We start from the raw sequence: 12,909 nt of genomic DNA on the forward strand, positions 1-12,909 counted from the left end.
GAGAGGTGGTGAGAAGGGTGAAATAGCACTTTATGCAACTAGGACCGAAGTCACTTGTGGAGGGACAGGTAGTTCAGTTTGGCTCAAGGGGCACATATTGGAGAGTGTCCAAGTGGAGGCACAAAGGCAGCCAAGAGGTAGGCAGGGAGGGCCCAGACTTCAGCTCAAGGGTACCAGTCTTCACATATGGAAGTTCTGTCAGATGATTCTCAGAGAACAAGTTGAGAACCCACGAGAAAGGGATGTCTGCATGCAGAGACATACTAGTCTATTCGTTCCACAAAGTTGGTGTGTGCCTGCCATGTGCCTTGTTTGGGCTAAAAGAGTGAGTGGCACCGCCTCCCTGGCAGCCTGGGCAGCGATCCAGCTGGCCCAGAGCACTGTACATGGCAGCCCTGGAGGCCCTGCAGCCATGCCAGGGCCCCACAAAAGTGAGGAGTTGATAAAAATACAAGACAGAAGTGTAATTAGAATTTTTTGTTTGTTTCCACACCTAGTTCATCCTTCATAAGAGTTTTAAGGACTAAAATTTCCCCCTCAGCCACCATAGTGGGCAAAGCATCATGTTAGTTATTTGCCATGTCCCTAAAAAGGATGTAAAAACAAATTTCTCTCAAGGGAAGGGAAACTTAAAAGATGCCAGACCACAGTGCCATGGACTCTGAGCCCCCAGTGGCCCCTCAGACCTTGGCCCAGCTCATAGAAAGTTGTCAATTAAACAGAAACATATTTGGGGGTTGGCAACACAGCCCACCAGGCCATGGGCATTGTGGTGGCCGTGACCGGGTAGTTCTTACTGGGTTGTAACTGCCTGTCTGCACTTCCTACCAGGTATAGTCTGATGCTGCAGTGCTGGAAGGAGGAGCCTGACAAGAGGCCAGTGTTTGCTGACATCAGCAAAGACCTGGAGAAGATGATGGTTAAGAGAAGAGTAAGTACTTGAAGCAGATTCCTGGTACAGGCTGAACCAGATGGGATGGGTGCTGTTCCAGCCCAGCAGGTCCATGGAGATCCTTGTGCAGTGGAGAGATGGTCATGCTGATCCCTAAGAGTACAAGACTCTTGGACTTCTTTTTAAATTATGAAGAAACCAAGATTCTTAGCTTGACACTTGGGAAGATCTGCCAACAGAGAGGTGTGTGAGGGAAGTATTCCAAAGCCAAACAAAAACAATTCCAACAACAGAACAGGAAAAAGTATAGTTGACATGAGTGTCCTAAATTCAGATGCTATGAGGGACCCAGCTGGGATGGGAAGTGACTAGGGAGTGGTAGGAAGTGACTAGGAAGAGGCACACCAGTCCTCTGTAAGAGATCCTTCATTGTAGCCACATGTGACCTACAGGAATGTGAATGCCAGCATGCCAGCTCTTTGCGTAGTAAAGGGTATCTATGTTAAGTTTCCCAGTTTTTAATGTTAGCAACTCATTTAAATTTCTAAAAGTGCATTGTAGGCCAAACAAAACATACCTGGGAGGTTAGATTCAGCCTGTGTGCCCCCAGTTTACCACTGTAAGAAAATGAAAAAGTGAATAATTGTTGCATATCATATTCTGTCTTAGATCCTGAGGATACAAGTAAACAAGCAGGCACGGACCCTGCCCTGCTGAGGTTTACATAGATGTTTCATTCTCACATTGACATATTTACCAAAAGTTGTAATTTTCTTGAAAAGCAAGAGACATAGTCTAGGCCATTTGTAATAAAATGCCAGTGTATCATTTGGGCAGAGCCTTCAAATTCTGTGAATGTAGGGTCATCTTAAACCAGGGGTCCCCAAGCCCCAGGCTGCCGACCGGTACCAGTTCATGGCCTGTTAGGAACTGGGTCACACCACAGGGGTTGAATGGCGGGCAAGTGAAGCTTCATCTATATTTGCAGCCGCTCCCCAGCACTGCCTCAGCTCCGCCTCAGATCATCAGGCATTAGATTCTCATAGGAATACTGGTCCCTGATGCCAAAAAGGTTAGGGACTGCTGCCCTAAACAAATGATAGCTACTGTCAAGAGACGACCTTCCTAGAACAAGACTGAGCAGCCAGGAAAATGCTAGGACTCTTCTTTACACATTTAAACAGGGCAGTGGGAATAGCAGGAACTGTAGAATCATCATTCTGCAGTAGAGAGATGAAGCCTATACAGCATCCTATGCAAAACTCATATCAATGACTCCAGATTTTGGAGTCTCAATGTGATGTTCTAGATGGCAGAAGTCCTTGGAGGGAAGCTGGAAAGTATCCCTCAGGTGGGAGATGCATCTTGGCACTCCTGTATGAGTAATGGGGCTGCAGCAAGCTCTTCCAGAGCCTCAAAGTTTACAAACAAGCCAGTTTCCCAATGCTGGGCACCGTGCCCAATACTGCAGAGATAGGAGCAGGACAGTGAAAGAGCACATTTTTGCCACCACGGAGGTGACTTTCTAGAGGGGAGTGATGAGGACCATGGAACAGGGCCATACAAGGCAGGTGCTGAGGGTGCTCAGTATTGGCAGTCTGGTAAGGGGCTCAGGTATCTCAGAGAAGCCAATAGGCTGGTGTGTGGGCCAGGGCCAGGGCTTCTGCCCTCAGGTGGGGAGGGTCCAGGGGCATGTCCAGTAGTGACACACAGTGGGTGGTGTTGACCAGCCATCTCTCTCCTCCAGGACTACTTGGACCTGGCCGCATCCACCCCATCCGACTCCCTGCTTTATGATGATGGCCTCTCAGAGGAGGAGACACCCCTGGTGGACTGTAATAATGCTCCCCTCCCTCGAGCCCTCCCCTCCACGTGGATTGAAAACAAACTCTATGGTAGAATTTCACATGCATTTACTAGATTCTAGCAACATTGTTCCCCTCTCTGCACTATCCTTACTCTCTGTAATGCTTTTTAAGAGTCTTTCTGGTCTGAATGAGACCAAAATCTGCTCTGAACCTTTTAATTTGTAAATGTCTGATTTTGCATCAGTTTACATTCAGGCATTTTTACAACTATGATTTTTTTAAAAGGATGTGAAAATAAGTTTAATTGCCACACTGCCCAGCAAGTTAAGATGATAGAGAAGAAGGAGCAGGGCAGAACTCTTGTGGGATATTGAGAAAATGATGAATAAATCATTTCTGGGATGCGTATCAAGTCGTAGTACTTCTAACTTAACTACTGGCATAAATTTACCCAATCTCTGGGTGGGGCATTTAATTTAGAAAGAAGGAGCCAGCACCACCCTGCCTGCACTGAGAGCACAGCCAGTTGTCCCTTCAGACCCCATCTGGGCAGGCAGGCAGCTCTTGGAGGCCACTCGGTGCTGGGTGCCCAGCCATGTGTCCTCCCTTGGGGAGGACACACACAGACTGCTGTTTTCACATCCTTTGCATTACACACTGTCATAATGGTTGCCACTTAAGAAGTCAGTGTTAAAAGCTGGAGTAGATACTTTTTGGAAAAACATAGTCTGTGGTGCTGTGGTCTTACAATGGACAGTAAATACGGTTCTTGCCAAAACTCCTTCTTTTGTCTTCCATTAAATACTTGAAATTGTTTTTCTGTTTTCTAACTTCATTATTGATTTTTTTTTAAACTTGGAATTTTAAGCCAAGATTGTTCCTTTTGCATTCCTCCTGAGTCACTTGATTCATTGCTGGATTTGGGTATAATGCTACATGCCACTTTGTCCTTTCGCCGCCATAGGACTCACCTGCGTGTGTGCTTGATCTGGAAGATCCTCTACTCCAGGATAGACTTGGGTAGAAGACAGTAGGCTTCTTTATGTTAGAGAAATTTTTATAGAAGCTGCCTGCTGCAGTTAGCCATTTAGTACAGCAATGTGTTGATGGTTTATGCTGCCTTAGGAAGAGTTAAACAGATCAAAAATATATATCGGTTATGAGAGTTTGAAGCTTATAAAAGTCAAAATTGGTAGTTTCTGGTAAGTTAGAGTAACAAAGAGAGCATGTGATATTTCCCCTTAAATGTGTATTTTGGAAACCTGGAGCATGAAACCATTCATGTAACTGGCCCAGAAACCAGAAGTTTGGTTTGAACCTCAAAGGGAGTTTTGCTAAGGCCTTACTGTCTGCACATGAAGTTTTGATTCTTCAGTGCAGAACAAATTATCTGTTTTCATTTTTAGGCATGTCAGACCCGAACTGGCCTGAAGAGAGTCCTGTACCACTCACGAGAGCCGATGGCACTAACACTGGGTGTCCAAGATATGCAAATGATAGTGTATATGCTAACTGGATGGTTTCACCCTCAGCGGCACAATTAATGGACTCGTTTGATAGTTAACATTTCTTTTGAAAGATAACGGACTCACAAGGGGAGAAAACATGCCAAGACCATCCACTGGCCCCGTGTTGCACCCTTCCCACTGGCTGCTGATTTTCTCTCCTAGCAGATGTAGCACACTGGATAGGAGTTCTGAGTCCAGTGTTTAGATCCTTCCTTTCTCTTCAGCCCTCGGCAGCACCAGTGTTGGTCTGTGTTTGCCAGAGACCACTGTACTCTGTGCTCACACATGTGGGTCCTTCGCTTACTACCTGAACTATTTAATTTTTCTAATTACCAATCACCAAAGCAACAAGATTTAAACATGAAACACATATATATACACAAACACAGGCAACAGGTGAAAAAACTAGCCCAAACCACCTGTGCTTGTTGAAAAAAAATGGGAGCCTAACAAGACCTCGTGGTGGTGTCAAAACCCTGTCAGAGCTGGAGCGGATGAGGGGACTACGGGGACAGGCTCAGTATTCAAGATCCTGAGAATGATTTTTTTTAATTAAAAGAAAACCTTTTTCTTAGGAAGACATTTGATTTGTTATCATGATTAAAATGATTCCTACATTTAGCACAATGGAGAGATTCGATGCCATGTTTGTGTATAGACTAGCAATGTGAGGGAACAGGGCTCATAGATACATTTGCCCCATCACTGAGTGGTCTCTAGCCCCTGAAAAAACTGTATGAAGAAAGGTGCGTTTAGTGCAGTGACCTGTAATCCAGGGATTGCTGACAGCAGAGACGTGGCTGATGAGCACCCACCCCCCAGCCTTCAGTATACTGCATGTCCAGCACCAAAAAGCAGCACCTCATCTAGCACATTAGGAGTGGGTGGAAGGTTCAGCTTGTAATGTTAGCAGTAGCACTGACAATGACCAAGGACCACTACACCACCAATTACAATTCTGATATGGAAAAGACAATGTTTTGGCTCTTGTAGAGCTTGTGTGAAAAGGTACATGTATCTACTCTTCCTGTGTTTGTCACTTAATGCTGCTATAGCAAAACATTTTTGTTTCTTAGATTCTGACCATGACTCATAAGCTTCTTGTCATTCTTTCCTGGTTGTTTGTGGTCACAGACACTCTGCGCTCCTCCCACCTTGTGGGAGTGGGGTGGCTTTCGGAAAGTCCCGGCAGCTCTTCTGTTTGCCTCAGTACTATAATTTTACAAGAGAGAATTGATTACCAAAACACTACTTGGTCTTCTGACATAAAGTACTGTGAAAGAACTTACAGTAGTCTCATTATAATACTGTATTTTATAGGCATTTCACAAAAGCAGTAAAATTATGGCTTTTTTGTGGCCAAGAAGGCTTGGCTGAGTATGTGTTGGAGCCTCATAATGTGTGTTTGCATGTATGTACACACCCAAAGAGAGAGCTGGAAAAACACTGGAGTTTAACATGGCTGCAGTTGGGGCCATTTTCTGGATACACTATAATTAGTTCTAGTTGTGGTAAACTTTTTGTGTTCAGATGTGCTTAATGCTAGTCTTATTAAATAAGGATAAACTCTCTCAAATTATTAAAAATGCCTACTCAGTAAGTGTGAGTTGCTGCAGCAGATTTGTTCTCAGCAGGTGAGAACTCCAGGTCTAAGTAGCTGACTTAGTGGTAGGAAATTAAAAATTGACTGATAATCAAATTATCTAGTCCTGAGTAATGAAAGTACTCATTCTTACTAGTCCTATCAGACAAAATTTTCATATGCATATATGCATAAGTTACTAAGTATTAAGTATTACTGAGTATTAGGTAGCAATCCATCATTAAAATTTGTAAAGTCTATGAAAGCTTATTGAACCCATACCATGTTAATTTGCTTTTGTAAATCAAGGTGACTAAGAAAATAATTTCAGTTATGTAAATAAAATCATGTATCGTAAAATGTGTAAATTTCTTTTCTCTATTTAACTCTCTAGTTGGAAACTTCAGGTTTTTGATTTTGAAGTTTTAATGCAAGAATTAAAATGTCACAAGGGAATCTATTGGGGTAACCACTGGGGAACTAACAGTGATTAAAACACTAGGAGATTCTTGGTGGTATTATCAACTTGCCTTGAAGATGATGTATGTGAACAGGCATATTTATAGTAATGTTAAAAACTCAGCTAGTTCTGCCATGCTAGGAATTCCTTCCTTCAGATTTTATTCCTGAGAATAGAGCAGCAGCCAATGTCAGGTTCAAGTGCTTGCTTGCTTCTTATTTCTTGAAGCTGGAGTTGGACAGTTGTGGGGAAAAGGATGTAAAATGCGTAGTCATGACCGAAAGTCCATTGTAAGTTGGAGGAAAAAAATAAGGCCTGAACCATTATGAAGCTTAAAATACTAAATGCTTCTGTTTCTGTCCTCCTGTCAGATTGTGTAGGAATTCTATGAGTTCTTCCTCAAATGCCTGTCAAGGAGAAGGTGGGTCAGTAGGAAAACATGAGTTTTTACCAACATAAATCTGGTTAATGGTTGCATTGTGCATTGGATGATGAGGGCCTGTGTCATTTTCTGGGTGCACACATAAATACATGCACATAGGCACGAGTATGCCTCACCCAGGGGCTGCCCAGGCCTGAGGTACTTCAGCACCCACATCTGCTTTCAACTTCCTTCTTCAATCTGGACCACAGGGGCTAGAAATAAACCTAATATCTAGGGTCAGTTGTTTGCTACAGCTTTGATTTCCGAATGTTTAGAAACCCATACTGAGAAAGTAATACTAAAATACGAAAAGCCCCTTTTCAAGAGCATAGAACTTCCATTAGGAGTGTTTGTGTTTGGTTTATTTCTCTTAAAAAGCATATTGTCCAACAGCCTCCACAAACTATCCCTTCCCACTACAAGGCCACCTTATTTGGGTGCAAATGTAGTTGAATAAAATGTCTAAGAACAGAACTTGGACAAATACTTAATATATAAAAGAAAATTTGAAGGGAAAGCATAATTTCCTGCAGTATAAAAGTTCTTTTCTCCAAATAAAGCAATGAGTGGCTTTTTCTCCTCCTCTCAGCATATTCACACATAGGATATTTAGTTGGTAGTATTTAGGGTGGTTCCAGGAAGTGCCTAAGAATTCTTCTGAGGCCCTGGAAGATAGAGTGAGAGTGAGTATGAAGGACACGTGCAGCATGGGGCGCATGCCCCTCACATGTCAATATGAGGACACTTATGGAATTTATTCTCTGCTCATGCACCATGCAGAGAGCACCCTCTCCACTGACTCTACCAGCCCTGTCCCTATACCTTCTCCACTGTAGCAGCCTTGACAGCTTAGTAGAACTTGGTAGAATCTCCTCCCTCTTTAAGGAGCTAAGACTCATGATGGATTATCTTAGCTGAGATGATAAGAAATCAGAACTTGTAGGTAGAGAAGCTTTCAGTTTGAAGCACCCTGCCGTGTCATACAAATGAGGCTGGATGAGTGGCTGTCTAACAGCTGGAAGAGTAAGCTTCACTCCTCAAGTTAAAGAGGCACACGTGGTGAAAGCCTGAAAGAAATCACAGTTAATCCTTGCAACTCAGGTTTTGATTACTGTGTCGAGTTACAAGATATTTTTGCAGATGTTTCTGGGATGTGCTAAATCACAAGACTTGGCCAACTGAGATCTCTCAGTGGGGAGCCATAACAGGGAGGTCTTCTGTCTGTGGTGACTGCAGGCTGCAGGGCTTCAGCATCACAGAGAACTACACCAGGCAGCATGAAGGGAGCCATGACCTGAGACTGCCTCAACTACTGTGACTTCAGGAGCTCTGTCTCACACCAGGAAAAGACCATAATCCAGCCTCCTTTCAGATGACACTGGGCAATTCAAGTTCAAGTGTGCAAGCAAGGTAAAGAAAATGCATTCTAAACTATATATATATATATATATATATATATATATGAGAAGGAAGCCAGTTTAATGTTTCATAAAGACAATATTTACCATGCAAACTGTTAAGTTCTTGAATAAAAATGAAAAGTCTATTTTGAGTGTCCATGTTTTTATTTATCTTTGTCAATTTTGTAAACAGTACCAGAGTGAGCCATATCCTTTTTGGCTGCTCTTCTTTCTCACCTGCACTCCAGTCCTTTTCTGCACTTGTCATGTCCCTCACAGAGGAAAATCATTTCTATGGGAGGGGTCTAGCCCAGGAGAAGAAAGAACATAAGGCTGCCTCTTGCTACATGAGGTAAGAGACTTTGTCCAGAGGAATGCAGGGAGAACACACGGTGCCTGTGTCACATCCCCCTCTACTGGGAAGCTTTTCTCACCGAAGTCATGTGACTTGCTCCATACTTTGTGCCTTCTGAGAGTTTTAAAGAGCTTGAAATTTTTCCTAGAGGCACTGGCAACTGGGCCTGAGAATCTAAGAATATCCCAATGGTTTGGAAGACTTCATGAGTGGGAAACAAAAAGAGGAGTTATAGGAAATGATTTTTAAGAATAGGAATGATACAGAGGAGGATTCTGGTCTCTCAAGACAATCATTGAAAGAAGTAAAAGAAGTGTTGTGGTAGAAAATTATCTTTAATCTGTAGCTTTGCAGGAATAAAGACCACCCAAATGAGAACAAGCAGAAGCTATTTATTCTAAATTTGCTATAGCAAGAGACTACCACTTTCGCTTGTTTTTGACAGAGACTCAAAAGGCTGGCAGAGAAGTGGGAAAGCTTGATAGAGAAGGAAAAAGGTGTGGAGAGGCTCCAGGTATGCTGTGATGAGAGGTGGTTGGCATGGAGTAGCTGGAGGCAGGCTAACTAGAAATGGCATCTTACATGATTCATTTGGGAAACATTTGGCTTTCTCAGGCCGGTTCTGACTTGGAGCAAAAATAGGGAAGCTAACAGTCATTGACCAAGTCTTGACCATTCTGGGTTGATTGCTGCAGAGATCGTGGGTCAGAGTTCTTCAGTAATGTGTGGTCGGTCTGCATATTCAATCTCTCAGTCCTCACTCATAGCCATTTTCTTGCTTGGAGGTTGATACATTCAAGGAAATAAAAAAAAAAAATCCAAATCTTCACCACTTAGAGATTGATTTGTTCAGTGATCTCCATGGTCAACTGCATCATGAGATCTTTTTGACCTTGCTGTTGATCATCATGGTGATCATCTGATAAGAAAATGGCTGTGCAGAAGCATTTCAGACTCCGAATAGAATGCATTGGACCAGTATTATGACCACCATGACAAAGATAAGAACAATTAATTCCTGTAAGATACTTTGAACCAAGAACTCTAACCCAGGTCAAGTACAAGCCCTATATAGGCCATGAGGGACCACTTTAGAGAACCAAATTGCTTTTGCCTTAAGGCATTGTATCACCTTTCCCACCTTCCCGGTTTCGCTGATCCAGGAACTATATTAATGTCACAGACCATGACTAACCAACAAAAAATCCAGAGCAATGTCTATCGCTGCTCATGCCAAAGAGCTGAGATTGATCTGCATTTCATCTAGGGAAGAGGTGGTACCACTAATGACTTCTGCCAGAGTTAGCGATAAGTTTATTACGATCAAAGATGTATAATTCCCACTGATGGGAATCTGCTATACAATGAGTCAGTAATTCCCCCAGAAAGAGTGGCTTTGTTTCGGAGCTTATGTCTGAATCAAAATTTTCAGCCTTGATTTATAGAAATAAGGTCAGATTTATTCATCTGTGTACAGACAAGTCTTAATACTATTTACATGCATGAGATGTTAGTCTGAAGCAAACAGGACCAGGCATCCTAAAAAAAGTAATATCTGGCAGTGAAACATGGAGAGCTAGAAAAGGAATCTGTTCGTAACAGGCCAGAACCAGGCTTTAATGAGCTAATTATATATTTGGACCTCTATTTATCTCTTATAAGCAGCAAGTACTTGGCTCATGACCCTATGAAGGTTATTGAATTCAAATTTAGAATTACTTAGGGTGTGATTGATAGACTAATAACTGGTTCTTTTTCTGGGAGAACAGGGTACTAGCAAAGTCACAGGTTAACTTGTTTAAAGTCACTTGTCTATGTTGCTGCAAATGGATCTGCCATCAGCTATAATTCCCTATTGTTTCCTTTGATGAGACTGGAGTTTCCCAGAGGTTTTCATTGTGGGGGTTTGGTGATGGATAGCAGATTCATCAGTTGGTAAGATCTAGGGCAATGCGTACTGATTGGGATAACCTAACGATGGCATTAGAATTAGTATGTTCTGACCTAACTATTATATAAAGAGGAGAGACGAGAGGAAAAGGGCCATTCTTGGTGGATGACAACCAGGGGGTTATAAGAAATAAGAAGAATGATTACATGCAAGCAGATAAAAAATAAAACAGGAATTAGACAGGGGTCCTGGTCCAACATCTGGGGCAGAAGTTGTCTATAATCCTAGGTCATGTGTTTGTTTTATAGATCTTGAGTCAGCTGTCTGCTTCTTAAGATCAGCTGCTTTTAGATCGCCAAAAATCCTCAGTTTGAGGTTGCCTATTGGAGTAGCATTCCAATTGTGTGGAATTCCAGATTTCTCCTTTAGTCGTGAAATATGAACCCAAGGCTTGATGCCCTAAAGTTTCATTTCTGTGACATATTCAAATCTAAAACATTCAAATCCCGTGGAGAGATAAAATCCATCTGAAGATGTTCAAAGGGTCCTTGAGATTTGGTTCCTGGCTACATCCCACCTTTAGTTTTTCCAGGATTATGTTGTTGACTGGCGACATATGACCCAAAAATAACCGCTAGTATCTTTAACGCTTCTCCTCCAGTGATTTAAGCTGGTAATCAATTTGTACTTTATGAGTGGTTTCACAGAGAAATTTAGATAATATCTATTTGAACTCATCTGGTGTAAGCAACTATCTTACAGGCACCAGAGATTATCTAAATGAGAAGTACAGATTCCTCGCGCTCTTCCTTTTCAGAATCAGGGACTAAATGCTGATATTTTAAAGTGGGCCCTTTCAGTCCCTGCAGAGATTTATCTTTTGAGGGTCTAGATAGGATCATAACCTTGGTTAAGGCTCCTTGTTTGGCAGGATAATGTTAGAAGATTTCCTTTAACTCAACATTGTCTCTTTTTGCGTGGTTCTCAACCTTTATAATAGCCACCTCTTTATGAAGCAGAGTGCATCTAAAAGTTGCTTAACTTGCTATGCATTTTTGTGGGAGTACTGGTATCCCAAAGTGATGTACTACTCCAAAATCATATTTGCTATCTGTATATATGTTTACTGCCTAGTCTTTGGCTAGTTGACAAGCTCTCTTAAATGCAATAGGTTCTACCATCTGGGCTGATTTTACTGCAAGTAGAGAACTATATTCTAAAAGAGACTTTAAGTTGCTGATCATATATGCTATTTGATAACTTCCAGCTTTAGTTTTGAGGTGTGATCCATCAACAAATGGTATTAAATCAGAGTTCTCAATAGGAGACTAAGAAATCTGAGTGAGGTACAGAGAATTCCCTAATTATTTGAGGTAAGATTATCACAAAGCACTCCTTCTTCTGATAAGGAGAGTGCAGAATTCAGGGTGTTGCATCAGTGAAAAGTAATGTGAGAGGAAGAGAGTAATAGAATTTAATATGAGGTTAAGCATTTGACTGAAAAGTGTTGTTTTCTCAGTCAATAGTAATGTCTGTCCTATAAGAAAAGCCATGAGGCCAAGTGGGGAGCCTAGAACTAGCTCATCACTTGCCCTAAAACAAGGGGAATAAGCCTTCGCACCAGGTCAAGGGAAGGCCATTGTAAGCAATGGGTTTTTGGATGGTTCCCATGAAACTTCAAGGGAACACAAATAGACAAAGGGTTTTATGTTGTTATGGATGTCTAGAGAAGAAGGTTGTTGAGGAGCCGCCTTCAGGTTTCAGAAGGCGAGCTTTCAGAGGAGAGAACCTCTTTCTGAGAACTTGGTCAAAACATAAAATGTCACAATCACAGAAAATTTGTCTGCAATATATAGTTAAACCTCAAATTCCTCTCAAATGTAATTTTGTGAGGGGGGGCAGTCTAGGATAGATTTTGGTAGTTTTTAGTGTATCAGAAGGGAGTGCTTTTCCCCCTTTAGATGAGCCATGCCCTAAATAATGGACTATGTTTTGGCAAAACTGTCATTATATTTTGAAACTTTATGTTCCTTTTCTGCTAAGACTGAGAATAAGTGAAACCCTTTTTCTCTCAGCAAAGTAGGAGATGATCTACATATTGTGTCAGAACTGAATCACAAGAGAAATTTAGATCATTCAAGTCTTAATTAAATACCTAGAAAAAAATAAGGAGCTTCAGTAAACCCCTGGGGCATGACTGTCCAGGAGGATTGTTGTCTTTCCCTGATGAAGGTAAAAAGGTATTGACTGTCATTATTCAGCCTTAAAAAGGAATGAGATTCTGACATATACTATAACATGGATGAACCTTGAAAACTTGCTAAGTGAAATAAGCTAGACACACAGACAAATACTGTACACTTTCACTTGCATGAAGTACTTAGAGTAGTGAATTCACAGAGGTAAAAGTTGAACAGTGGTTACCAGGGGCTGGGGGAAGGGAAAGTGGAAAGTTAGTGTTTATTGGGGACAGAGTTTCTGTTTAGGATGATGAAAAAGTTCTAAAGATGGATAGTGCTGATGGTTCCACAACAATATGAATGTACTTACTGCCACTGAACATGTTTAAAATGCTAAGTTTTAGGTTAT

General features: G+C 41.8%; 1 protein-coding gene across 7 annotated transcripts in view; it reads left to right on the forward strand.

Moving 5' to 3' along the window:
* The window catches only part of RET (ret proto-oncogene), a 54,260-nt gene extending 46,147 nt beyond the window's left edge, over window positions 1-8,113 (forward strand). For 3 of the 7 annotated variants that reach the window (XM_036222795.1, XM_036222797.1, XM_036222798.1), the window contains 3 exons: window positions 832-931; window positions 2,640-2,787; window positions 4,107-7,902. In XM_036222795.1, the coding sequence (XP_036078688.1) occupies window positions 832-931; window positions 2,640-2,787; window positions 4,107-4,264 (406 nt within the window). In that variant the 3' untranslated portion in view covers window positions 4,265-7,902. The other 4 variants (XM_036222796.1, XM_016158556.2, XM_016158564.2 and 1 more) reach the window with 4 other exon arrangements.
* The last annotated feature ends 4,796 nt before the right edge of the window (window positions 8,114-12,909 follow it).

Source organism: Rousettus aegyptiacus, unplaced genomic scaffold (genome assembly GCF_014176215.1).
Source record: "Rousettus aegyptiacus isolate mRouAeg1 unplaced genomic scaffold, mRouAeg1.p scaffold_m13_p_6, whole genome shotgun sequence".
NCBI classification, from domain to species: domain Eukaryota; kingdom Metazoa; phylum Chordata; class Mammalia; order Chiroptera; family Pteropodidae; genus Rousettus; species Rousettus aegyptiacus.